At 39.7% G+C, this 26,474-nt stretch overlaps 2 protein-coding genes across 5 annotated transcripts in view; both read right to left on the reverse strand.

Annotated features, from left to right (window-relative positions):
• The window catches only part of LOC115933307 (contactin-associated protein-like 3), a 235,434-nt gene that overhangs the window by 124,894 nt on the left and 84,066 nt on the right, over positions 1–26,474 (reverse strand). The window lies entirely within an intron of this gene.
• On the reverse strand, positions 11,755–13,619 carry LOC109024996 (RNA 3'-terminal phosphate cyclase-like). The gene has a single exon (XM_055351716.2). The coding sequence runs from the start codon at positions 13,129–13,131 to the stop codon at positions 12,031–12,033; it is 1,101 nt and encodes a 366-aa protein (XP_055207691.2). The 5' UTR covers positions 13,132–13,619; the 3' UTR covers positions 11,755–12,030.

Genomic DNA, 26,474 nt, shown 5'->3' on the forward strand with positions numbered 1-26,474 from the left:
GACTGGGGCACATAGTTAATATCTATGTATGGAACAGGCCAGCAGTTAGTTCAACCAAGAATGAAGAATGTTTCCTGCCTAATTATTTTGCTTTACTAAAGAATGTACCAGGCTTAGGGCCAGCGCGTTGGCTCACGCCTGTAATCCCAGCACTTTGGGAGGCCAAGTCGGACAGATCAGGAGGTCAGGAGATCGAGATCATCCTGGCTAACACGGTGAAACCCCGTCTCTACTAAAAATACAAAAAAATTAGCCGGGCATGGTGGTGGGCCCCTGTAGTCCCAGCTACTCAGGAGGCTGAGGCAGGAGAACGGTGTGAACCCGGGAGGTGGAGCTTGCAGTGAGCCGAGATCGTGCCACTGCACTCCAGCCTGGGCGACAGAGGTAGACTCCGTCACAAAAAAAAAAAAAAAAAAAAAGAATGTACCAGGCTTAACAACAAAACAAAGTGAATAAAGATCAGCCTGCCTCGTATCCAACCATCAATGGGTGTCCCTGGGTATAAACACATGGAAATAAAAATATAGGAAATGCCTTAGTGAATGTGGTCAATTTTAAATGCTAGTGTTGATGCTCAGACTTGGTAACAGTTCGTCTATTGCTAATTCGTGCCAATTCCAAGATAATCATTTCACCCTTTTTTTTTTTTTTTTTTTTTTCTGAGACAGGGTCTCACTTTGTCTTCCAGGCTGGAATGCAGTGGTGCGATCTAGACTCACTGCAACCTCTGCCTCCCAGATTTAAGCAATTCTCCTGCCTCAGCCTGCCCAGTAGCTGGCATTCCAGGAGCATGCCACCACACCTGGCTAATTTTTGTATTTTTAGTAGAGACGGGGTTTTGCCATGTTGGCCAGGCTGGTTTTGAACTCCCAGCCTCAAGTAATTTGCCCACCTGGGCCTCCCAAAATGCTAGGATTACAGTCATTAAGCCACCATGCCCAGCCAGAGATAATCATTTCACTCTTGTTCCAACTAAAGGGTCATGTACATCGACATTTTTTAACAATCGCTATACCAACTTCAGGTAAATATTTGCACAACCTCTGCACTCACCACCTTCTGTCTGGACAGCCCAGGCTGACCTATACAAAAGAAGCCATATCCCAGCTCCACCACCTCAAACCCTGCTACTCTCTGCTGCAAGCTGCAGTTTCTTCATCTGTAAAACTGATCTTGAAGGGCCAGAGTACTAATTGAGATAACACCTGGAAATCAATCAGCCCACCACCTGCGTGGAGGTGGCTGCTGTGATTGTGACCCAGGTTGGTCATTGTTGGCATGGTTGGTAGAGATGGTTGATCCATCCTTTTATTTTGGTTCTAATTTGGGTTTAATATCTAAGACATACAGCCAAGCTAATACAGGAACATCAGATCCTATGAGCATTTTGACTCCAATGTTAAAATTCAGTCGCAGAATTAAAATCATATTTTTCTGTAGCTGAATAAACTTTGTAAACCTCAGTAAAAACAATACAATAAAAACCTTTCAAAGGAACCCTACCAAAACAGAATTTTTTCACCTTTATCTGCCAAATGTTACTTCTTTCTCAATTTGTTTCAAAGTGTAAACTCTGGAAAATATACTTCTGAGTGATGTGATAACAGGATCATGTAGCAAAATAAAATTTAATGTCAATTTTTGCTTAATTAAATAGATTAACATTTAAGAAACTTTAAATAGACATTACCTAATAGTTTGTGAATAAGGCAGATGAGAAACATACTCTTTGCAACTTCAGAGATATCAATAAAAAACCAAACATTTATTACATATGACTAAAATATATTTAAAAGTTTATATATATAATCACATTAATTCATTTGAGATTTCAGAAATCACATTATTGTCTTATATAGAATTATAACCAGCTTCATGGGATACCAACCAAATGAACCATTGTTCTTTAAAGATACAGAAATTAAAGAGAATACATTTTGGGCAGGAAAGATTTATACTAGCATTTCACTGTCATAACATTCAGGGCTTATTATTGAAATAACCTTATCTATAACAGTAAAATAATGTGTGTCTTAAAAACATGCAGTGTAGTCTCTTATTCATTATATTCAAAGTTTGCTTCGAGAGCTTGCAGAGCAGACATGAGTTCATACGTGAGCACATGACCACTACGGACAGAAAGAATGGCGAACACAAAGACCTATTCCTGCTTTGTTTTATTAAGGTGGAAAAACGAACCTTCTAGAAGGATAAGCCAGCTTTTATAGAAATATGCAGCCTTCAACAATTCTGCAGAGGCTTACGTCTTCATTTTAGACATAAATAGCAAAAGTTACAGCTCTGTGGAGAGTGAGGGTATACAGAATAGTTTTCGGAAGCCATAGTCCTTCAAATTCTTTTCTGTCTTAGCAGGCATGTGACCTTGGGAGAAATCATCATCTTTCTTTGTAAAGTAGAAAAATTATATCTATCTGGCAATCTTGGTAAGAATTAAACTAGTTAATACATATAATGTATTTGTAAGATTATAAATCATTTATTTTTTACAGCATTCCTCTGCAATTTGTGTGTGTGGTGTGTTCATGTATAAAAGCTCCATCTTATTGAAAGACAGTCACTTAAGTTTGATGTGGATTCTCTGTTTTTGAGGGCATTCTAGCTAAGTATTATATTAAGTAATCAAAAATGAGTATTTTCAGATAAAATGATCAGTTTCTATAACATGTTCCTTAGGTATACATGAAAGTGAGTGAAATCTGTGGCTTGGAGTCCACTCACATGCTGGAAATATGTTTCATAAATAATTTAGGAATTAATGATATTACTGAAAAATTTCCAACACTCTACTTTGATTTTTAGCGGTCACATTAGTTAAATCTAACAGTCACAGTCAGTGATGGTGCTCATGTGATATCCTGGTCTGCAAAATGTTAAGCGCATGGATAGTTGTGGTTGAGTATGAAATACCCAGATTGACAGCCATAAGCAGAAAAAAATCTGTCAAGGTAAGACTCATCAACAACTATTTTTAAGAAGACTGTTAGAAATTTGTTATTTTTCCAAATTTGTCATTTTGTCATTTCTGTTTTAGTGGGTTTTTATCATCAAATCTTTATTTTAAATTATGAGATACTGAAATGAGTCTCTGAATTTTAAAATAAGCATTAAATCTCTACTATGCATAGGGCCACCACTGTCCTATGCAATTTCACACATCAATTCAATTAGTCCTCACAAAGATGTTAGAAAACCCTGTCTAAAAGAAATAGATTCTTCAGCAGCTTCAGTTTATTATTAGTTTCCCAAACACTCAAATGTACTACGAGAGATTCTTATTTTAATATGCTGTCATTATTTTAAGCTGTCTGTGTGTGAGGTAAGAAAGTGCCCGTGAGTCCTTGAGTTCTAATTCTGTTTCCTTAATTGCCAGACTATGCTGATATTGGATACAAATTTTAGTGCTTGTAATTTCAGCTTCTTTATGAGTAACATGGGAATAATACTAACTGCTCTGCCCAATTATAGCTTGTTGGAAGATGTTTCTGTAGGTGACTTGAAAATTCTAAGGAACTATACAAATGAAAGATATTGTTAAGCTGCTCCCTGTAATGCCTGTTAACAAGATTATTTGATTAAGACCCTTTGTTAATTATAAGTGTTATATGAAGAAACTGTATTAATTCTAAGTATATAGCATTAATAATATAATTACCATGACATATACCTTGATGATTTTATGAAGCAATTAAAATGTTTCTGTAGATTATTAAAAATTAGCATATTATCTTTATCACCTTAGTATGACTAGTACAATTATATTTATGCAGTTAATCAGTAAAAAGCAAAATGAAAGATATAAAACAATATTATATGTAAGTGTAAATATGTGTGAACAAAAGAATCATGATTTTTAAAAGAATATGTACAAATAAAATGTATTGGACTGGGGAAATATGAATCATGTATAAAAAATATGATTAATGAATGAATGAACACCAAGGCAAGAGAAGGGCCTTATGCAGACCAGACCGATCATTCATGATTCCTCACTGAGGAAGATGACTCATGGAAACCTTGGCATCTGATGTCTACACACAATAAACAAACAAAAAAGGGCTCCAGCATGTGGACCCAGTGCCTGCTGAAGAGCTGTTAACCCTCTGCTGCTGCCCCCTCAACCTTCTCTGTTCTCAGGATGCCCATGGGTAAAGAAGGGACTCCTGGCAAGTGGGACCTGGGGCTGCCACAGAGCCCTCCCAAGGACACAGACAGGACTGTGAGGCCACGGCTCCAGCAGGATGCTGGCTCCTGCGACTGTCAAAGACTTCAGCTCAGTTTTGGAGTTTCCTGTAAGTGATACATCATATGATGAACACAGGCTGCAAAGCTGGAGAGACCTGGGTCTGAGGCCAAGTCCCAACATACACTGGTTCTGTGACTATGGGCAAGACACTCAACCACACAGAGCCTTCTCCTCTGAACACTGGGGAGAATGATGATCTGGACTCACAAGACTCTCATGTATCTCTAAAGCTCTTTCTTAGCATAGGACTAGCATACGGTAAATAATCAATTAGCAGGAAACACTGCTTATTATTATCTGTTAATACTAAGTGATATTTCCTCTTACTCATTCTCACAATGCTACTCTTTGAAAGCAAGGATGAATCTATGGACCTTTTCCTTTGATTCTCAGCCGGAATCAACTTAATCACTTAGGTCTGCATCCCCTCACTAGCAGATGACATTAGGCAAGGATGATACTGCTTTTGTCCCTGTTATTTTCAGAAGATTACAGATAATGGTGTAACATGCAAAACTGTTTCTTATTTAAATTAGTATCGATAACTGCCTATGTGAACAGTTGTACTTAATTATTTTAAAGTGCTCATGAATGCATTATTAATATTTTACTAACCATTAGAATACAATGTTTATCAACACAAAATGAGAAAAGTGTGACTTTGCCTTATTCTAGCATTATTAAATGAACTGAAGTAGGAATTAAGAAATGTGGGTGATGGTTCCAGCTTTTTCATTAATTAGCCATGAGAGCCATGGTATGTCACCTGAGGCTTCAGTTTAGCTGGAAAGCATGCTACAAAGTACTACAGGGCCAGGCACAGTGGCTCACGCCTGTAATCTCAGCACTTTGGGAGGCTGAGGCAGGTGGATCACCTGAGGTCAGGAATTTGAGACCAGCCTGACCAATATGGTGAAACCCCATCTCTACTTCAAAAAAAAAAAAAAAAAATTAGCCTAGCATGGTGGCGTGCCCCTGTAGTCCCAGCTACTCAGGAGGCTGAGGCAGGAGAATCACTTGAACCTGGGAGGTGGAAGTTGCAGTGAGCCGAGATTGCACCACTGCACTCCAGCCTTGGTGACAGAGCGAGACTCTATCTCAAAAAAAAAAAAAAAAAAAAAAGTACTATGGAATCTGAAGTTTTCTCTAGCACTAAAAGAGCATGGCCTGAAATAGTTAGTTTATATTCGGGTCAAGAAAGAAAGAAATGTTAGAAAATAAATGAATAATCAATGACAGCAAGAGTACCTTATTGAAAAAAATGTATGTGTATATGCACTTATGCATATCTTTAATTAATTAAATATACATAATCATTGAAAAATGAAACACTGCAAATACATTTGTATGTTTGATACTTCAGCATCCTATCATTTTTTTAAATAAAAATGAATTAATTTACCATATTTGAATAAGTCAAAAAGAGAAAAACAAAGTGTAGTGCATGTTTAAAAAAGACAAATAAATGTTTCCTTGTGTTTGCTCACTACTGATAACTTTGAGGAAATGATCATTCAGAAACATAAAGCAATCCAAAATACGAACCAAGATTAACGTAAATGTAATTTTTAAAATAATTCAGATAATGAAGAGAGCAGAACTAGCCACTTAGCTCTCTGTATATAGTGCATATAACTAAATATATCACAACTTAACAGGCGTTCTTTCTGAGATATTGCTATTGACTTTAAATGATCACATTAGTTAAATGTTAAAATACTTTTAGAAAGCAGGCAATTCATCTAACTTGTCATTTGACTTGGATCTGGGACAAATTTCCTGTGTGAGATCGATCAGCATGTCTTCTTGCTCTCAGATTTCCTTATTATAATTATAAACCTTTGTGCTTTATAAAAGTTCAGGTTATTATGCTGGTGCCATCTCTGGTTTCTCAGAGACTTTCAACAACCAGTCTCGTTCTGGGACATGATAGGCATTGTTGCAAAATCAGGAATTCTTCAAGGAGAATAAATGTCTGCTGTGTTGAATTTTATGCTAGGTTCCCCAAGATCTGCACCTTTAACCCTCCCAGTATTTACCAGTGTTTAACACACAGTTGGTCCCAGGCAAATGCTGGTACATTGACTTGATTGTTAGAGATAATCTTCCTAATGCTATATTCTATCCAGTCTCTCTAAACCCAGCTCCTTGTTCTGCTGTGAGGAGCAGCACCTGTCTTCCTTTGCCTGGGTGACTCAGAGATGCCCACTCCATCTTCATCTCTGGACTCACCACAAGTAATTACTTAGTACTTCCCACCAACTGCAGAGCAATTTACTTAATTGGAATGTTTTCACACATTTTCATCCCTGATAATCAACCTGCACAGATGAAAAAATTAGCTAGGGAATCACTATTATTAAATTAGTGATCTAAGTGCTTTTGTTATTCTAACTGAAAATTGTAATCATTTGTTTGTTTGACATATTTACTATCTGACCATCAGATAGATTCACTTATTTTGTCCATTTTAACTATGACCAAATATATATTTTTTCACATAAGAATCTGTGAGCATTAAACCGGGTGATCCATATGACCTTATCCCTGAATATTAGATATTGGATATGCACATACAAATGGTTATGATTGTTATGATTAGTGTGCTATCATGGAAAATAGCTCATAGTCTTGATAGTCTGAGAATTGCTATGATAATAGTTTCAAAAACATTTAGGATACTTGTTCCCTATTTTTAATTTTAGTTTTTAGCAACAAAAATCATTTGAAAAGCAAACAAAATTATTTCACCATATTTTTACACTTGTAATCATGTATAATACATTCTAAGAAAAAGCCATCTCTACCTATAAAATACTGCATAAGATGCAATTGTATATTCCTGTGTGTCTCTCACACAGATCCATCAATGAACAATATTGCCAGCATTGGGAATAAGAATACTGAATGAATCAGGCCTAGGTTGAGTATTTTCTGTGACTATGAAGCAGTCACACCCTCCTATTTGGTTAGGATCTACAAACAGAGTAACTAGACTCGAAAGGTGCCACCTGCCTAGAATAATATTAGTACGAGATAATAAGACTTGCTCGTGGCTTATCTGGCAGTGTGCTAGAAATTTTCTGTCTATGAATTTGTAAAACAGCAGCAACAACTTGAGGCACATGGAAGTTCAATGTCCTAGGGTCAAAGCTGAGCTCTGAAACCGCCTTTGCACAAATTCTAACAGTGACAAAATTATGGCAATGGGGAGACCTGATCTAGTTAACCCCCTTCTTGCCCTTGACCTTCAAGTTGCCCTTAATCATTCCTGGGCTTAGGCAAGCCGTGAGAGACATCTAGTTTATAGTTTACATGATAATAGCCCTTCCCCAAAACTAAAGCTAATGAGAGACCAACAGGCTAGGAGAATAGAGGAGCCTAAATTCTGCTAAAATACAGACATAAATGATTGCTAGCCATTTGTCCAGAGGTCACGAGATATGCAACTTCCTCATGAATTCCAGCAGGTAACATCAGTATTGTAGAATATAAGATTAGCCTTTTGAGATATCCAGGTTTTTTGCATGTTTGACTACCGATGGCTCCACTGGACCTGCCGACAGCTCCCGTAGCTCCACCCATAAGTAACTCAGCATGCAGAAGAATCATTTCCCACACCCCTATAATTACACCCCCAACCAATCAGTGGCAAGCACCCATTGCCTAGCCACTCCCAGCCCTTCCCCTAAACTACCTTTGAAAAATCCCTAACCTATGAGCCTTCGATGAGACTGACTTGAACAATAACTTCATCTCTAATGTGGTGTGGCCGACCTTGAGTTAATTTAAACTCTTTACAGCAAATACTATGTTTTTTTGTTTTTTGTTTTGTTTTTTTGCAGCGAGCAGGAAGAATCCATCGGGCAGTGACACAATCAGAAGAGCTACTGTGGCTTGTAGAAAGCCTGACATACCCAGAACAACAGAATCCAACAAGACAGGAAAGTAACCAATAGGTCTATAATCAGGGCCTAGGTTCTGAGTAAGCACACCACTAGCAACTCCTTTATTCTCCAGATGGAAAAAGTAGAATAGTTTACCAGAGTTATGAATACACGTGGGGAGACAATACGTCCTTAAAGGGTTTGAAAGGCTTTTCAGCTTCTTCTGACTGTGATAGTAGTGAGTCAGACATAAGCAGAACAGGAGAGGACCCCCCGACCCCAGGAATGTCAGGCAACCATCAGGTGATGGTCAGGCAGTTTTTACACTGTCTCTCTAACATAATAATTGGTTGTAGCCAGTGCCAGGGAAAGGCAGTCTCGCAATAGATAGAAACACCTGTAACTGGTGATCAGAAGCTTCCCAATATGATCTCAGGAGCTGGGTGAGTGGCCTCAAGCATGCACACTAAGAGGCAAAATTGTGGAGTTTAACTGGTACATGACCTTCTTCTAGGAACATGCATACAACTCCAGTGAACACATTATGCCTATGACCCCTCCCAAGTGCTGACAGGCCACTGTGTATGTGGAATGCCAATGTATAAAACCCCAAGTTAAAGGTCAAACTGTGCACTTGAATCTCTCAGGCTGCCGGCTTGCCCCTCTTCCAAATGTACTTCACTTCCTTCGGTTCCTGCTCTAAAACTTTTTAATAAACATTCACTCCTGCTCCGAGTCTCTGCCTCAGTCTCTTCCTCCGCCTTAAGCTCCTCGGTTGAATTCCTTCTTCTGACATAGCAAGAACTGAGGTTGCTGCAGACCTGTACAGATCTTCCACTGTTAACATGACCCCAGTAAAGGTGCTGGTGACGTTTGATGTAACAGCTCAGTGAGAGGCTTCGCCTTTTCAGAACAGGCAGGGATCCCCTGACTGCAATTCCCAACCAATCCCCAAAACTGGCAAACTTGATTTTTTTTAATTAAGCAAGCTTAATTTGTAAAATAGGCTGACTGTAGGATGGGACTATTTTTTATTGGTCAGTCACAAATGTCCCAAATACTTGAGCTCAGTTTGACACTATTGCTATTTATCTAGGGATGTTTTATATGCTTAGGAAGCTAAAAATTTGTAGAAAGTTACATTTTCTTCTTATCACATGTAAGGTGTCAGCAGCTATCAATGATTCATCTGCATACTGAATCAGCATGAAACTCTAAGGTGAGGAAAATTACTTTAAGTTCTCTTGAACAGTAAATGTCTAGAGAATATTGTAGGTGAATCTCTAAATCCTGAGGAATCCGTTGCCACAAATATTGAAAGCTGCCATGGGTAAATGTAAGGATGAACCTTGATTTCTCATGTAAAGGTACAGAAAAAAACCTGAATGAAAGTCTAATGCAGAAAAATACTTAGTTGACATAGGTATTGTAATTAAAATAGTAGCCAGGTCAGGTAGCACAAGCACAGGTACCAGAAGAATCACAAACATACTTATTTCTATAAGATCTTGTACAAATCTATAAACAGGTCCACCTTCCCTGTCATATTTTCCTTCCTTTTTCACAGGTAATGTAGAAGTATTACAAACTGAATGCCCTTTATTACAGCTCATTTTCCTAATTAAAAAATGTATAGATTAATTTCTTATAATTGAGCTATTCCATGTTGTAAGCTATAATTATAGGATTGATACATTTTACTAAAATATTTGTTCCTGCAATTCAGAAAAATGGATCTACTTCTTGTCAATTGATCTATTCCAGTGCAAGGTGAGACTGCCACTCACCACTGCCCCCATTGGGTTCAGAAGGCACATCTTTGGCTTATCATCAGGTGCCTTGCCTCCCAGGGCTCCAAAATCATTTCACCCAGAATACAGAATGGGTGGGAGGCATTAGTTTACACAGCGAGTCCCTTTCCAACAAATAGCTAGGTGCATCAGGAGACTAGATAAAAGCACGTTTCTTTTACAAAAGATCTATTTGCAGAATAATTTCAGAGCAGCAAGAACAGACAGAAGGTTGTCTGGAGATATCCAAAACATTAAAACAAAAAAAGGTCAGAAGAAATTACAGAATACATGGCTCCAGGGTTCACAAAAACAAACAAACAAACAAAAAACATGAAAAGATTAAGATGAGGAAAAGAAACAGACATATAAAGCTCTCTGCTTCCCAACTCAAAGGTTTCCTCATTATGTCAATTTTGTACACTAGTTTGCACCATTTGCCAATTATTTCTCAACCAGTTTCTCAGGAGAAAAATCTCCTAGAGAAGATAATAAAGCTTCAGACTCAGGTTGAATCCTTTGCGTCTTCCTTAATTTCTTCAGCATCCCCTTTCTGAATATCCTGGTTTCTTACAACAGTGATATATCAACTTTCCATTAGAACATTCCTTTTTATTTGTTGTTGGCTCACAATAAAGTCTGTCCCATCTGTGAATAATTCTAACTGGGCAGCTAACACTGCAGTCTTAAGTTCTTCCCCACATTTTCCCAAAATGGATTGCTGGCACCAACTTTCCGCCCTTGCCATCGAACTATTTTTCCTCCTGACAATTGCTGGCAGGGAAATTCCTGGCAAAAAGCCTGCTTAAAAGGTAGAGGACCAAGGATATATTCTGATCTTCCCTTGGATTGAGCCCCCAAAATTTATAAACTGCTTCAGTGCACTGCTGATGAAAAGCAACAGGGACACATCTGCCTCTTGAGTGCGTTATTGTAGCACTGCTAGAGGTCACCATATGCAGAGAGGCTCCAAGGACTGCCATCAGCCATCCCTCACACTGAGTTATGGAAAGAGGTGGATGGCTGGTTTCCTGAGGCCATGGCACTCCCTGATGAGGGGGTTATAATTTGGCCTCTATCACACCTGTTCCACTAGTTGAGCAAGTCAGCCAGAGGCAACACATCACACAGCAGCCAGTTTATATCCTCACGTGTGTAGCTATATGTTGAAAAAATGCTGCAGAGCACTTCTGCAAATTTGTGTGAATCTTCCCAGAGCAATAGAAAAAAATCTCTTAAGAGAAGTATATCAACTTGGGGGAAGGCAATATGGATTCTGGCATTTGTGTCACTGCAGTTGCAAAGGGATAGGGCTGATTTTCATCATGAAATGAAAAATAAGTTGGTTTGTATGGCACTGTAGTTTCAGTCCCTGTTATGCCATAGTAATTTGACTCCCTCCATTTCTTCTAAGTTGTTAAGGCAATCAACCATTCAGCAACCCAAAACCTTTATTCTAGGATACAATCTCTTACCCAAATTCTCACTGACTCTTTGATCTTTCTTCTGAGTAATTTATAGATGTTTAGTTGTGTTTTGTATATTCAGTTTAGAGGGAATCACAGAGATGGGATCAGAACTAGGGCATCCAATATCAGGATATTCTAATAAAGCTAACAATTTGCTCCTTCTAAAGGGAATTCATCCCAGGTTTCCAATTCATCCAAGAGACCATTACCTCCCTCCTCTGAGATCCCAGATTGAGCAAAGAAGGGTGAAGAGAAGCTGAGGAAACAAAAGGAATGACAGCAGAGAAGAAATCAGAAGCTGGAGGAAGAAAAAGAGCTTTCAGATTCTTACTCTATTCTTCCAATTTCTTTTTTTTTTTTCAGGTGTAAAGAATATTTTATTTCAATACTTCAATATTGAAATCAGCTATCACACATATCCACCAACTGATATTTCATTGTCCATCTCTCAGGAGATATTCAAAGTGAGATTAATTTGATGAAGCCTTCTCAGCAAATCTAGAACACTGTACTTCAAATTTAAGTCATAGCCTTTAATAAGTTACTTCCTAGTCATTATTTTATAGTATTTATGAAATAGTGCAATATATCAATGAGGTATCATTTAAGAGGCAAATACTCTATAGATTTGGATTTGTCATCCCAATTCCTTGGCATTCAATAATATAAGTATCTTTAGCGGCGTCTTCTTCATCTTCTGATTTCTTCACAATAAATTTAGCCTTTGCTATTTGTTCAGCAAAATGTATCGCGGTTTGCGTATGGAGTGTAACTGGTCCTGTTTTTATTCTGGAAACTCCATTGGCTAATGCCATGAAAACAATCAGCTGGTCTTGCAGATACTCATCCACAGTACCACCATGTCTAAGATTCGCTAATAGCATTTCGGCAGCTTCAATTCCAACTTTGTCTGCATTTACACCTCGTTTACCAAGCGATGATCCAGCAAACAAACAGCCAGTGGAGGTCTCAGCAATAATTATTATTCCATTTCCATTGCCAAATGCTTGGTCTTTAGGTTCTTGAACAGGCTGGATGTTAACATACAAATCCCGGATCTCCTTTCTGATGCATCTAACTGCTGCCGCTGCCATATCTTTTGCTCCTTTAAATGGCAAAACACCAGCAACGAAAGCTCTTCCATATACATTAGTCACACAGCCACGGTCAGTTAAATTTATAGGGTTCAATTGTTTAACTGGTGACATTCGAACAATCACTTCACCACCCCCTTTTGGGTAATATCCCCTTGTTTTAATGTCACAATTAAATATGAAACCAAATTTTTCAACAATTGGCTTGAAGACCATCACTGTATAATCGATCTGTGGTGCCATTTCAGCATTAGTTCCACCTTTCAAATGAAGTTCTGATGGAGAAGCAGCAAAGAGAACACACGGCATTGAGACCTGCATCAAGAGGCACACACTCCCTGCTGTCTTGGTATCTGCTGTGTGGATTCCACCTTTGATCTTCTCTGGTGTAAAGGTTATTTCTGTTGAACCAATTTCTGCCCCCTCCAGTTGCCCATCACACAAATCTCGAATCATTTCCAGTCCAGATAAATGTTGAGGCCTCAGGCCTGGCGTGCTCCGGCCGGCTCGGATCTTCTGCACCCGCAAGGGGAGGCCTAGGAGACAGCTCAAGGCCGTAGAGACTCTCAGGATCTGGCCGCCCCCTTCCATGATGCTGCCATCGACCTCCACCCGCGGCCCCGCCATGGGGGGCACCCTGGGGCCCAGCCCGCAGCTACAAAGCCTCCGCCGGAGCGGGAGAAAGAAGAGACGTTGGCTCCCGCCCAGTAGTTCAGAAACCTCGGTTCATGCCTGGGGCTGCAGGAGCCTGACGAGAAAGCGGAAGAAGCGGCGCCTCTCGGGACACTGGAGTCAGCAGAAACGAACCCCCGGGTTCGCCCAAGTCCCTATTCTTCCAATTTCTTAATTCATTCTTTTTGGTTTTTCTTTTGTTTATTCCTGACTACTTCATCTCAGGAATATAAATTATGTTTATTTGGGATTTTTTTCTTCCTTAAAATCTCCGTGCATACACTAATTTGTCTACCTCAAAAGAGCCTTTCTCGGCCGGGCACGGTGGCTCATGCCTGTAATCCCAGCACTTTGGGAGGCAGAGGCGGGCAGATCACGATCGAGACCATCCTGGCTAACACGGTGAAACCCTGTCTCTACTAAAAGTACATAAAAATTAGCAGGGCATGGTGGCAGGCGCCTGCAGTCCCAGCTACTCAGGAGGCTGAGGCAGGAGAATGGCATGAAGCCGGGAGGCGGAGCTTGCAGTGAGCCCAGATGGCTCCACGGCACGGCACTCCAGCCTGGGAGACAGAGTGAACCTCCGTTTCAGAAAAAAAAAAAAAAAAAAAAGCCTTTCTCTGGCCATTGCAAAGCAGAATTTTCAGAAGTTTACCCATTCTAAACATAATAGAGTGAAATAACCCTTCTAAGAGAAAGACCTGCCAGCAACATTCTGGACTTCCCATATTTTTCTGCCGTTAAAACCTGTGCTGAATCATATAGGACCTGTGAGCCTGTATTACACATTTTGCTCAATAATAACTCCAAATTTGTAGTAAGGGTTTGAAATTTTCCCCAAGAACCCAATCCTGCTGAGCCAAAGTAGATAATGGGAGACTTTTAAGCAAACAGTCGGGGTCTGTTACCTAATCCAAGAGGCCACATTTTATGTTAAGTGTGTTTTATCAAAATAAAATGACTTTTTAAGAAGGTGGACACAAATCTTCCCACAAATTAACCAATAGAAGCACTCACTCAAGAAATCCCATCCTCATCACCAAATTGTTGGGGGGAAAAATCAATACCCAAAGAAACATGCCAATTCACAAATACAGAATTAGTTGATTTTATTATTGGGCAAAACAAATAACCTGAATGTATGTGGACAGGCAGCAAGTGGCTACAAAGCTGTAACGAATATTCAGCTCCATTTGATATGAAATTAATGTTGCAGTTGTTACACATCATCCTATCTTTAGAAAATAGCAGATGTTCAATTTGCACCAGTAATTACAGTGAGCTTACTCTGATGTTCTGTTTTACATACTTCTGTATCAGGCTTGCTCTGGTGTTAAGTTCCTCAGAATTCTTTATCAGGATCTATGGTTGTCCCAATAGGGCATTAGCACCTATGATTGGTCACGTCTTTCAATATTCCTCAGCAAGGCTACATTGAATGCAAGTTCAGTTTCCCCACTGCATGAGTCCTCCGGGTTCAGCTGGGTGTGCTTTTCATGTGAGCGCTCACCTTCCCACAGCGATTATGCAAAAACCAAGCCTCTTAACATCATACCTCTGTAAGTGATGTGATTATTTAAAATGAAGTGACTATTAAAATCATATTCATACAGAGCTTCTATTTGCTGAAAATTTAAAGTTTGGTGGGGGTTTTTGACTTTAAATGTCTCTCGTTCTGAATGTAATAATTTGCTTAATTTTATGTTTCTTGGAATTTATTTAATCAATTAGTACCGTGTGTCTGAGTATGTAAAGAGTATGCTAATGACATTTTAGAGGAAATCAAATAGACTAAGAAATTAAAGGGATGCTTCAATACTGTGAATATTGATGACAAAGAAGAAAGATAAGTAATCAGAGAGAAAAAAAGGGAAAATGCCTTGGACTAAAAAATAGAAACACCAGAGGCAAATAAGCCATATTTAACGAGGTTAGGTAATATGCGAGTTCTACAGAACTTATTTTAAATATTGTTCTTATATTCAGTCATTTCACCTGGCACAAATATGCCTTTTGTACTAAAGGAAGATGGTTTCCTTCATATTTACACTTTTGCATTATAATCAATGTGTCACCTTTTTTTCAATAAATATGGTTGGCCCTCTGTATCGGAAGTCTCTACAAGGCTCACTGTGGGACTTAAGTATGAGGAGATTCTGGTACCCGAGGGGGTCCTGAAACCAATCCCTTGCAGGGAGATGACTGTAAATGTTTTTGAGATTGAGAATATTAATATGTGCTTAAAATGTGAACGAGGAAATGTGTTAACATCTTCATTGACCATTACATTTTGGTTGAATAGCATATGCCATGTCTCATCTAACTAATTTGAAATAAGTTCAGATCACAAGAAAAAAGGAAAATTGGTTAAAAGAACAAGACCTGTCTTGAGCAAATACTCCATTTCCCCAGTAATATTACTGCAGTTACAATCTATCTCGAATCACTTTAAATTGGCCCAAAATGCCAATTGCTGAAAATTTAATCATTTCCCAATCAGGAATGATGCATTTATCAACCAAATCTCAAATCAGTTATAATTCTCCCCAAACCTAGTTTTGAGAACTTGAGTTTGGGTTTTTCCTAAGAGGATGACTGTCCATTTCAATGTTGAGAAACAATCCAGAAAGAATGAATGATAACCATCCCCATTCAAAATTTTCTCATCAAATTAGAATTTTTAAATATATTTTAGACTACGTTAATAAGGGAAATATGTTGATTATCACAGAAGTTTGGCATTTTTATATAAAATAATGCTTAGCATTTATAAGAAATATCAATTTTGCATTCAGAAAAAAATTAATTTAAATAGAATCCAGCCATATACACCTGAAATTTGTTGAAATCAAATGGCTAACCTCCACCAAATTGTGTTTTCAAGCTTTTTTAGAAGTTTTAGTAAATAAATTAAATTTTTTTTGGCATTTAAATGAGTTGGCAATATTCTAAACCAAAATGACGAGAGCTATGTAATTAACAATAAATTCAAGATGAATGCTTACTATGCATGAAAAGTTAAATGTTGAGCTGGAGAGAAAAGAAAAATAAATATATATCTGAAAAGCAAACTGAAGCAAGCATGAGGCATTCTGTCCTTGTTTCTGCCCTGTCAGGTGTAGGGCACATCCTCAGGAATCCAGAAAGCTGAGACCCCAGGGTGACTAATTTTCTGCAGGAGGTCAATTCCCTGAAAGATGCTCAGCTGACTCCCAAAGGGATAGAAATAAAATGTACCCGACTAAGTAATTAAACAAAAAGTTCCCATTTTTAATATGTCAGTTTGTGTTTTATTATACGGAGATAAATGTGTTGCTTTTTCATTTGTTTCCATCAGTGCACAATTATAAGCCCACATTTTGAGGACCTTCTGTTTATTTCCTTTTATTGTTTGTTTTTAGCAGAGAATAACAAAGAAAAAACAAAATATGGTTCACAGTCTTACCAGTCAGATAACCCTTGTTGACATACAAAATAAATGTATTAATAAACCAACAAAGTATGATCACATATACATTCTTTTTTTTTTTTTTTCAGATGGAGTCTTGCTCTGTTGCCCAGGCTGGAGTGCAGTGGTGCAATCTCGGCTCACCACAACCTCCGCCTCCTGGGTTCAAGAGATTCTCCTGCCTCAGCCTCCTGAGTAGCTAGGACTACAGGCACGTGCCACTATGCCCAGCTAATTGTTGTATTTTTAGTAGAGACACGGTTTCACCATGTTGGCCAGGCTGGTCTTGAACTCCTGACCTCATGATCTGCCCACCTTGGCCTCCCAAAGTGCTGGGTTTACAGGTGTGAGCCACCGCGCCAGGCACATAAACATTCTTGGTTAGAAAACTGAAATAAGGCCGGGTGCAGTGGCTCACGCCTGTAATCCCAGCACTTTGGGAGGCTGAGGCGGGTGGATCACGAGGTCAGGAGATCAAGACCATCCTCGCTAACACAGTGAAACCCCGTCTCTACTAAAAAAATACAAAAAATCAGCTGGGTGTGGTGGTGGGCGCCTGTAGTCCCAGCTACTGGGGAAGCTGAGACAGGAGAATGGCGTGAACCCGGGAGGCGGAGCTTGCAGTGAGCTAAGATTGCGCCACTGCACTCCAGCCTGGGCGACAGAGCGAGACTCTGTCTCAAAAAAAAAAAAAGAAAAAGAAAAAAAAGAAGACTGAAATAAAAGTTAAGCTAAAAAATGATAGCCACTCTTTCACTGAACCCCAAAAGTAACCACTCCTGAAGAAAAGATGAAAATTGTGATCATCTTTTCTTAGTCCGTATTTTCTTTTAGAATAGCCTGCTCATCTTTAGCCACGCTGTGTTGCTCTCTCACCCATTTCCCCAAGGGTGTTGTGTGGTCGCTGTCTCCCATGACACTCAGGCACACCAGCGATGCCTAGGATGGGGGCAGCTTTGTACAGACCTTCCCCCTTGGCTCTGGGTCTGTGTGTGCTCCTGGCACTTCCTCCCTCCTTACCTGGGTTCCTACTCTGGAATCTGAAGCTTGCAGACTGGTTCTCTCCAACTTAAGGGTGAGGGGCAGGGGCATTTAATTAAATGGCTTGTGCCAGGTTCCTTCCATCTGGTCTGCCCTTATCCCATCCAGTGTTGGTGCCCTCAGGCTGCAAAGATCCTCACCAGCCCAGTGCGACCGCTGAGAAAGCTGGCCTGGGCCCCTCACTGGACACCACCCTTTCCCCACCTGCAGCTGTCTCTCCTGCCCGGAGAAGGGAGTGAGAAAGAGATACAGAGAGAGAGAGATACAGAGAGATAGAGAGAGAGAGGAGAGAGAGAGAGAGAGAGAGAGAGACAGGTGTGTTATGATTTAGGCTCTGTATTAGGACTGACCAAGGGGACCACATAGGGTTCTCAGCCTCTTTCAAGGCCCAAGGATCCCTCAGAAGACACTTCTTCACTCTACCTTCAATCTTTCATTTGCTAAATTACTTGGTTTTGCTAGACATCTCTAGCAAAACGAAGTAATTCTCTCCAGGTTTGAGTCTCTTTATCTCTAGGTTTGAATCTTCTGATTGATTTTTCTCTCATCTTCTCCCCTTTCAGTACAGAATCACCAAAATATCCCTTTCATGATTTTTTTTAAACCAACTCTTCCTGATTGGTTCAGGATGTGCTTCTACTATATGAAAACTTTTAAATCACCTCTATAAACTGCCTCCACCATCTTTTCTTGCACTTACCTACATTCGGAGACTGTTTAATATCATCTCCTGCACCCCGTACTTTGCATTCTTTTCTCTACGAGAGTGTCCGTGGACACTGGATTAGCAGCAGTTCTGAATTAAAGCCACTGCGTCTCGATTCAGCTTCAAGCCACATTAATTCTGGATCTCCCACTGATGGTGGTATTTGCTGTATAACTGCACTTTCATTCACAGATGCCAAAAGAAGGTTTGGCCAGGAGCTGTGTCCAAATTTACTGTTCTAAATTTGAGACAGAGGGTTTGATGATAAGACGAAAATATGGAACAAGACAGCACTGAATTTTTAAAATTGTAACTTCCACAGAGTCCAAAATGTGTGGCTGGCTCCTCTATGTTTGGGATAAAATATGTAATTAGCTCTTATATATACATAAATAACTATCAGAGGCATTAATTCTATCTTTATTTAGCCCATGTCAGTATGAGTAAACAGTGACGTTTACACACGTTGCCTGCTATGCCTCCATTTTCCCATATGTCTTCATGGAAATAAAATGTGATAAATGTAAAACGTTTCAGACAGTGCTTCACATGTAAGCATTTACTCAATACGTTTCCTCTCTTTTTTCTCCTTTTCTGTGTGAATTCTCTTTCCATTCCAAGTCTGGCTGGATGAAGATTATTTTCAGAAAATGGGACTTGTAGCTATAATGTCATTGAACTCAAATACAATTTGAAGAAAAATTTTCCTTTGCCATTTTAGGTAAAGCAATAGAATCATGTCTTGAAGCTGCAGGTGGATCTGAAGCTTGTCTGAGAGCAGGCGGAGGCAGCCGTGTCGGACAGATGGTGAGTTTGTGCGAACGGGGACTGCCCAAACGCTCTGCCTTTATTAGTATCTCCCAGGAGCCCCGCCTGCATGATGCCTTTTTTTCTGGTTACAAATCTCTTAGTAGATTTATTCCCCCTTACACATCTTTCCAAAGGGATTTTATGGCCTTCACAGTTACCTTTCTGCCATTTAACACTATAGCTTTAAAATAATTATTTATATCACTTATCCAAAATATGTTATTTCAGTATCTTAAGCTTTGAACTCGCAGGTCTAAGACTGAAACCCACGGCCTACACTGGCTCCTTCTAAAAGCTAATGATTGCATTCTGTTCCATCTTCACTTAAAATTCACAGAGAGAATGTAGCTCTCCATGATAATGGCTGAGGTACATGAAATATTACTGTTTAGAAACAAATGGCCTCACATGGAGGGGATGATGGTAGACAAAGAGAAGCATTTGGGTGAATCGTTTATACAGATAATGTAGCAAATTTTGTTCAGAGAATAATTTATGGGTACATATGTGGATTAATTTCAAAAGGAATCTATTTTCTGCAAATATTTATTTTGAAGTTATGTGTTGAGGCTTATTAATCATTAATATGGCACAAAAGAACGTGGAAAGCAGTGGACTTGTCTGGCTAGGTGTCAGGCACCCTGCCTTAGTCTGTTGAGGCTGCCATAACAAAATACTGCAGACTGGGAGGTTTAAATAATAGACACTTATTCTCGCACAGCTCTGGAGGCTGGGAAGGCCAAGACCAGGGTGCCAGATGAGGGCTTTCTTCCTGGCTTGTGGACGACCACCTTCTCTCTGTGTCCTCACATGGCAGTGCTCTCTCTCTCTCTCTCTCCCTCTCTTCCTATAAGACCACCGTCCTACAGGATTAGGGCCCCACTCTTATGACCTTATTTAACCTTAATTACCTCCTGAAAGGCCCTGTCTTCAGATATAGTCACATTCAGGGTTAAGGCTTCAATACATAAATTCTGGGGGAACAGAATTCTGTCCATACAGCACTCCATGTGAATGACTTTTCTGAAAAAAATATTGAAAAAGACAAAAACTAAATACTGTGTCTATAAAAACAAATATCAAAATCTGTTTCTCAGTGGAAACTTTCAAAGTTAGGCTTTACAAAAGAAGCACTTTCCCATTAATAATGGTCATTACTGTTGGTCAATACTAATCTTACCCAATCTGACTTACTGAAGGCAATTTTGAGATAAAATCTCATCCATCTTTGAGCAATAAACTAGAAGCAAATAAATATAAGTGAAAAGCTAATTTAGCTTATACAAATTGAAAAGTAATATAAACTGTCTCTTGCTGATCAAAGTGGTACCTACGTATTTTACTGGTACATATGTGCCAGAAAAATACATAATATGTATTACATGGCTATCATGACTCTGTATTTTCACTCCAATCATGACTTTCACAGAGGCTAATTGTGTTTTATATTTGTATACACTATGATGTACTTCTCATCAAAATTAGGAAAAAACCTACTAAATCCTCAAGTCTACACCAAGAATTCCAAATTGTTCTGAGAAATATTATATTTTAGTTGATATTATTTTCAAATATCAGAATCTTCAGTAGCCATTTAACAATGATCCTCATAAGTTGTGAGTAATTTTAGTCTGAATCACCATGAAATGAAGGATGAGAGCGCTGCTTGTTTGAGCAGCACTGCAAATATGATCAGGCTGCCTGAATCACAGCCACGGCATAGCTGACTAACCTACCATGTTCGATTTTCCAAGCAGCATGCCTAGCAAAGAGGTTTTAAATTTACTTCTAAAATGATGCTGGCTCTACTTTGGGGTAGTTTAAAAATTATAGATACATGGAAAAATACCAATATACAATGATACCTGGTAGAGATAATGTTTTTAATGAAATGCCGAAGAACTGGCTACAGTGCCATTCTCAGTTATGTGACACCACATATCGACTTTCTAACACGTCAGAAAATGGTGCAGGTTGATTATTTCTACTGATCTTATTATTTGTTAGAAACGTAACCATAAACAGCTGGCCTGCATTTTTTCTTCTATTTCTATATATCGTCTATCTTTCTATGTGTACATAATCTACCTATTTATCTATATGTATGTATGTATATATGTATTTATCTATCTATCTATCTATCTCTCATCTATACATAATAACTCTCCTTCTTAGAGTGAACCATGTGGAACTTCCAACCCTTCTTTCCTCTACTCCTGAATGCCTTCGGCACCTCTCTCCAGGAAAGAGAAATATAAAGCCACTGCTTCTGCTTTTCCCACACTCACTAACTTTAAACCTTTTCCGATTTGACTTTTTTCCTCACAATTCTGATACTGATGTTGCAGTGATCACCAATATCACTCCAACAAGCCTGACCCCTTTTCCTCAGTTCTCAGCCTCCACTGCCGTTGGTTTACAAGACCCCCAAAACTCCAAGCACTCCCTGTCTGGTTCCATCTCCCACACCCTTCCCACGTGTTTGCTGATTTCCAGTCACAATGAACCTTTTTATTCCCCTAAATCTCTCAAGCTGGTCCCTGTTTCCAAGGCTTTCCTCTTCCTGTCTCTTGTGTCATAATGTTCCTCCCGCAGATCTTCTCTGTTTGGCTCCTTCTACCACTCAATTTTCAGACTGAGTATCACTTCTTCAGTTTGACCTTCTCTGTTCCGTCCCCCTAGGATTACTGTCCCTTCAAGCCCCCATCCATTCACTCTACATTGTGACTCCTTTTATAATTGCTGTTGCAATTGTTGAATAGTTGCTTATGGACCATCTCTCACCATTATCTTCTCTCACGGTATGCTCTGAACCCCCAGTGCCTAGCACAATGCCTGGTACCTTGTGGGTTACAAGATATGATTAAACTAAGGTTCATAAAATTGTAGCTGCTATCTTCCACCTTCGTCTCCCAGATGTGCTTACTTAGTAAACCCAGTGAATATCTAACTGGAATTCTAGATGGTGTGTGGATGATTCAGAAGTTACTCTTCTAAACATTTCTCCCCTATACCTCAGAATGCTTACATGGTCCTATTTATAACTCTGGAGTACATTTTTGAGTTTCTAAATAGATGTAAAAATCAGAATTCTGGGATTTTGGAATCAAACCGTACGTGGGACCTCTTTACCCAAGGCTCCTCCGGGCTAGCTCCTCCCACCACAGTAATCCCATAAGGCAGTTATTCTTTACCATTTTACAGATTAGCAAGTGAGCTCACCAAGGTTCCACCAGGCTGACTTCTCCTATGATTCCATTTTCAGATCAGATGCCACCTTTCAGTATGGCCTGCTCAGAGTTGAGCAGCCTGTCAATGACAGAGCTGGATTCTCACCCAGATCTGCCTAACCTCAGGTTCCTAACTATTTTAAGATAAAATCACTCAGAAGATCTTGGGGGTTAATAATAAAGACTCTGGAACCACTCACTAAAGGTGGGACTTTGGACAAAAATCCTTCAGTGCCTCAGTTTCCTCATCCATAAAATTATGAAAATAGTACATATTTCAGAGTGATGGTGTGAGGAACAGTGCCTGACACACAGTACACACAAAGTGTTTATTATCATTATTTTTAATTACTTACATATTTTTTATTGTTTTAGAGACAGGGTTTCATTCTATCACCCAGGCTGGAATGCAGCAACACAATCATACCTCAGTGCAGCTTTGAACTCCTGGGCTTAAGCTATCCTCCCGCATTAGCCTCCTGAGCAGCTGGGACTACAGGTGCGTGCCACTATGCCCAGCTAATTTTAATTTTTTGTTGTTGTTCTTGAGATGAGGTCTTGCTATGTTGCCCTGGTTGGTCTAAAACTCCTGACCTCGGAGTTCGAGACCAGCCTGGCCAACATGGTGAAACCACATCTCTACTAAAAATACAAAAATTAGCTGGGCATGGTGGCGCATGCCTGTAGTCCCAGCTACTCAGGAGGCTGAGGCAGGAGAATCGCTTGAACCCGGGAGGCAGAGGTTGCGGTGAGCCATGATCGCACCACTGCACTCCAGCCTGGGCATCAAAGGGAAACTCCGTCTCAAAAAACAAAACAAATGAAACTCCTGACCTCAAGCAGTCCTCCCATTTTGGTTTCTGAAAGCATGGGACTACAGGCATGAGCAATCCTAACAGCCTATGTATTTATGTACATGAATGTGTCCTTGTAAAAATTCAAATATCTAAATATGTGGAATAAAATGAGTAAGTCATCTTTTGCCAATCTGTTCTCCTCCCTAGAATAACCAGATCAGTGAATGCACTTTGAGTTCTTTAACATTATATTCACACGTATTTTATTTTTGCACAGTGCACATGTTTTCTCCAACTTGTTTTTTCACTTAAATGATATATGTCATGGAAATCTTTCTATGAATTTGGGTCTCACTAATACTTTTTAAGATCGAACTGCAAGGCAGCAGCGAGACTAGGGAAGGAGCAGCCGCCACTGCTGAGGCTTGAGTAGGTAAACAAAGTGGCCTGTAAGCTCAAACTGGGTAGAGACCACCACAGCTCAAGGAGGCCTGCCTGCCTCTGTAGACTCCACCTCTGGGGGCAGGGCATAGCTGAACAAAAGACAGCAGAAACTTCTACAGACTTAAACGTCCCTGTCTGACAGCTTTGAAGAGAGTAGTGGTTCTCCCAGCACGGAATTTGAGATCTGAGAATGGACAGACTGCCTCCTCAAGTGGGTCCCTGACCCCCGAGTAGCCTAACTGGGAGGCACCTCCAAGTAGGGGCAGACTGATGCCTCATACAGCAGGGTGCCCCTCTGAGACAAAGCTTCCCATAGGAACGATCAGGCAGCAACATTTGCTGTTCTGCAATATTTGCTGTTGTGCAGCCTCTGCTGGGGATACCCAGGCAAACAGGGTCTGGACTGGACCTCCAGCAAACTCCAACAGACCTGCAGCTGAGGGTCCTGTTAGAAGAAAAACTAACAAACAGAAAAGACATCCACACCAAAACCCCATCTGTACGTCACCATCATCAAAGACCAAAGGTAGATAAAACCACAAAGATGGGGAGAAACCAGAGCAGAAAAGCTGAAAATTCTAAAAATCAGAGCACCTCTTCTCCTTCAAAGGAATGCAGCTCCTCGCCAGCAACGGAACAAAGCGGGACGGAGAATGACTTTGATGAGTTCAGAGAAGAAGGTTTCAGACGATCTGTGCACATGTACCCTAAAACTTATAGTAAAAAAAAAAAAAAAAAAGAAAAAAGAAGGCTTCAGACGATCGATAATAACAAACTTCTCTGAGCTAAAGGAGGATGTTCGAACCCACCGCAAAGAAGCTGAAAACCTTGAAAAAAGATTACACGAATGGCTAACTAGAATAAACAGTGTAGAGAAGTCCTTAAATGACCTGATGGAGCTGAAACCATGGCACAAGAACTATGTGACGCATGTACAAGCTTCAGTAGCTGATTTGATCAACTGGAAGAAAGGGTATCAGTGATTGAAGATCAAATGAATGAAATGAAGTGAGAAGAGAAGTTTAGAGAAAAAAGAGTAAAAAGAAATGAACAAAGCCTCCAAATAATATGGGACTATATGAAAAGACCAAATCTACGTCTTATTGGTGTACCTGAAAGTGACGGGGAGAAAGGAACCAAGTTGGAAAACTCTGCAGGATATTATCCAGGAGAACTTCCCCAACCTAGAAAGGCAGGCCAACATTCAAATTCAGGAAATACACAGAATGCCACAAAGATACTCCTCGAGAAGAGCTACTCCAAGACACATAATTGTCAGATTCACCAAAGTTGAAATGAAGGAAAAAATGTGAAGGGAAGCCAGAGAGAAAGGTCAGGTTACCCACAAAGGGAAGCCCATCAGACTAACAGCGGATCTCTTGGCAGAAACTCTACAAGCCAGAAGAGAGTGGGGGCCAATAGTCAATATTCTTAAAGAAAAGAATTTTCAACCCAGAATTTCATAACAAGCCAAACTAAGCTTCATAAGTGAGGGAGAAATAAAATCCTTTACAGACAAGCAAATGCTGAGAGATTCTGTCACCACCAGACCTGCCTTACAAGAGCTCCTGAAGGAAGCACTAAACATGGAAAGAAACAACCAGTACCAGCCACTGCAAAAACATGCCAAATTTTTAAGACCTTTGATGCTAGGAATAAACTGCATCAACTAATGAGCAAAATAACCAGCTAACATCATAATGATAGGATCGAATTCACACTTAACAATATTAACCTTAAATGCAAATGGGCTAAATGCTCCAATTAAAAGACACAGACTGCCAAATTGGATAGAGTCAAGAACCATCAGTGTGCTGTATTCAGGAAACTCATCTCACCTGCAGAGACACACTTAGGCTAAAAATAAAGGGATGGAGGAATATCTGCCAAGCAAATGGAAAGCAAAAAAAAGCAGGGGTTGCAATCCTAGTCTCTGATAAAACAGACTTTAAACCAACAAAGATCAAAAGAGACAAAGAAGGCCATTACATAATGGTAAAGGGATCAATTCAACAAGAAGAGCTAACTATCCTAAACATATATGCACCCAATACAGGACCACCCAGATTCATAAAGCAAGTCCTTAGAGACTTACAGAGACTTAGACTCCCACACAATAATAATGGGAGACTTTAACACACCACTGTCAACATTAGACAGATCAACGAGACAGAAAGTTAAAAAGGATATCCAGGAATTGAACTCAGCTCTGCACCAAGCAGACCTAATAGACATCTACAGAACTCTCCACCCCAAATCAATAGAATATATTGTTCTCAGCACCACATCGCACTTATTCCAAAACTGACCAGATAGTTTGAAGTAAAGTACTCCTCAGCAAATGTAAAAGAACAGAAATTATAACAAACTGTCTCTCAGACCACAGTGCAATCAAACTAGAACTCAGGATTAAGAAACTCACTGAAAACCGCTCAACTGCATGGAAACTGAACAACCTGCTCCTGAATGACTACTGGGTACATTGAGAAATGAAGGCAGAAATAAAGATGTTCTTTGACACCAATGAGAACAAAGACACAAAATACCAGAATCTCTGGGACACATTTAAAGCAGTGTGGAGAGGGAAATTTATAGCACTAAATGCTCACAAAAGAAAGCAGGAAAGATCTAAAATTGACACCCTAACATCACAATTGAAACAACCAGAGAAGCAAGAGCAAACACATTCAAAAGCTAGCAGAAGGCAAGAAATAACTAAGATCAGAGCAGAACTGAAGGAGATGGAGACACAAAAAAATCCTTCAAAAAATCAATGAATCCAAGAGCTGGTTTTTTGAAAAGATCAACAAAATTGACAGACT

This window comes from Gorilla gorilla, chromosome 13 (genome assembly GCF_029281585.2).
Source record: "Gorilla gorilla gorilla isolate KB3781 chromosome 13, NHGRI_mGorGor1-v2.1_pri, whole genome shotgun sequence".
In the NCBI taxonomy this organism is placed as follows: Eukaryota; Metazoa; Chordata; class Mammalia; order Primates; family Hominidae; genus Gorilla; species Gorilla gorilla.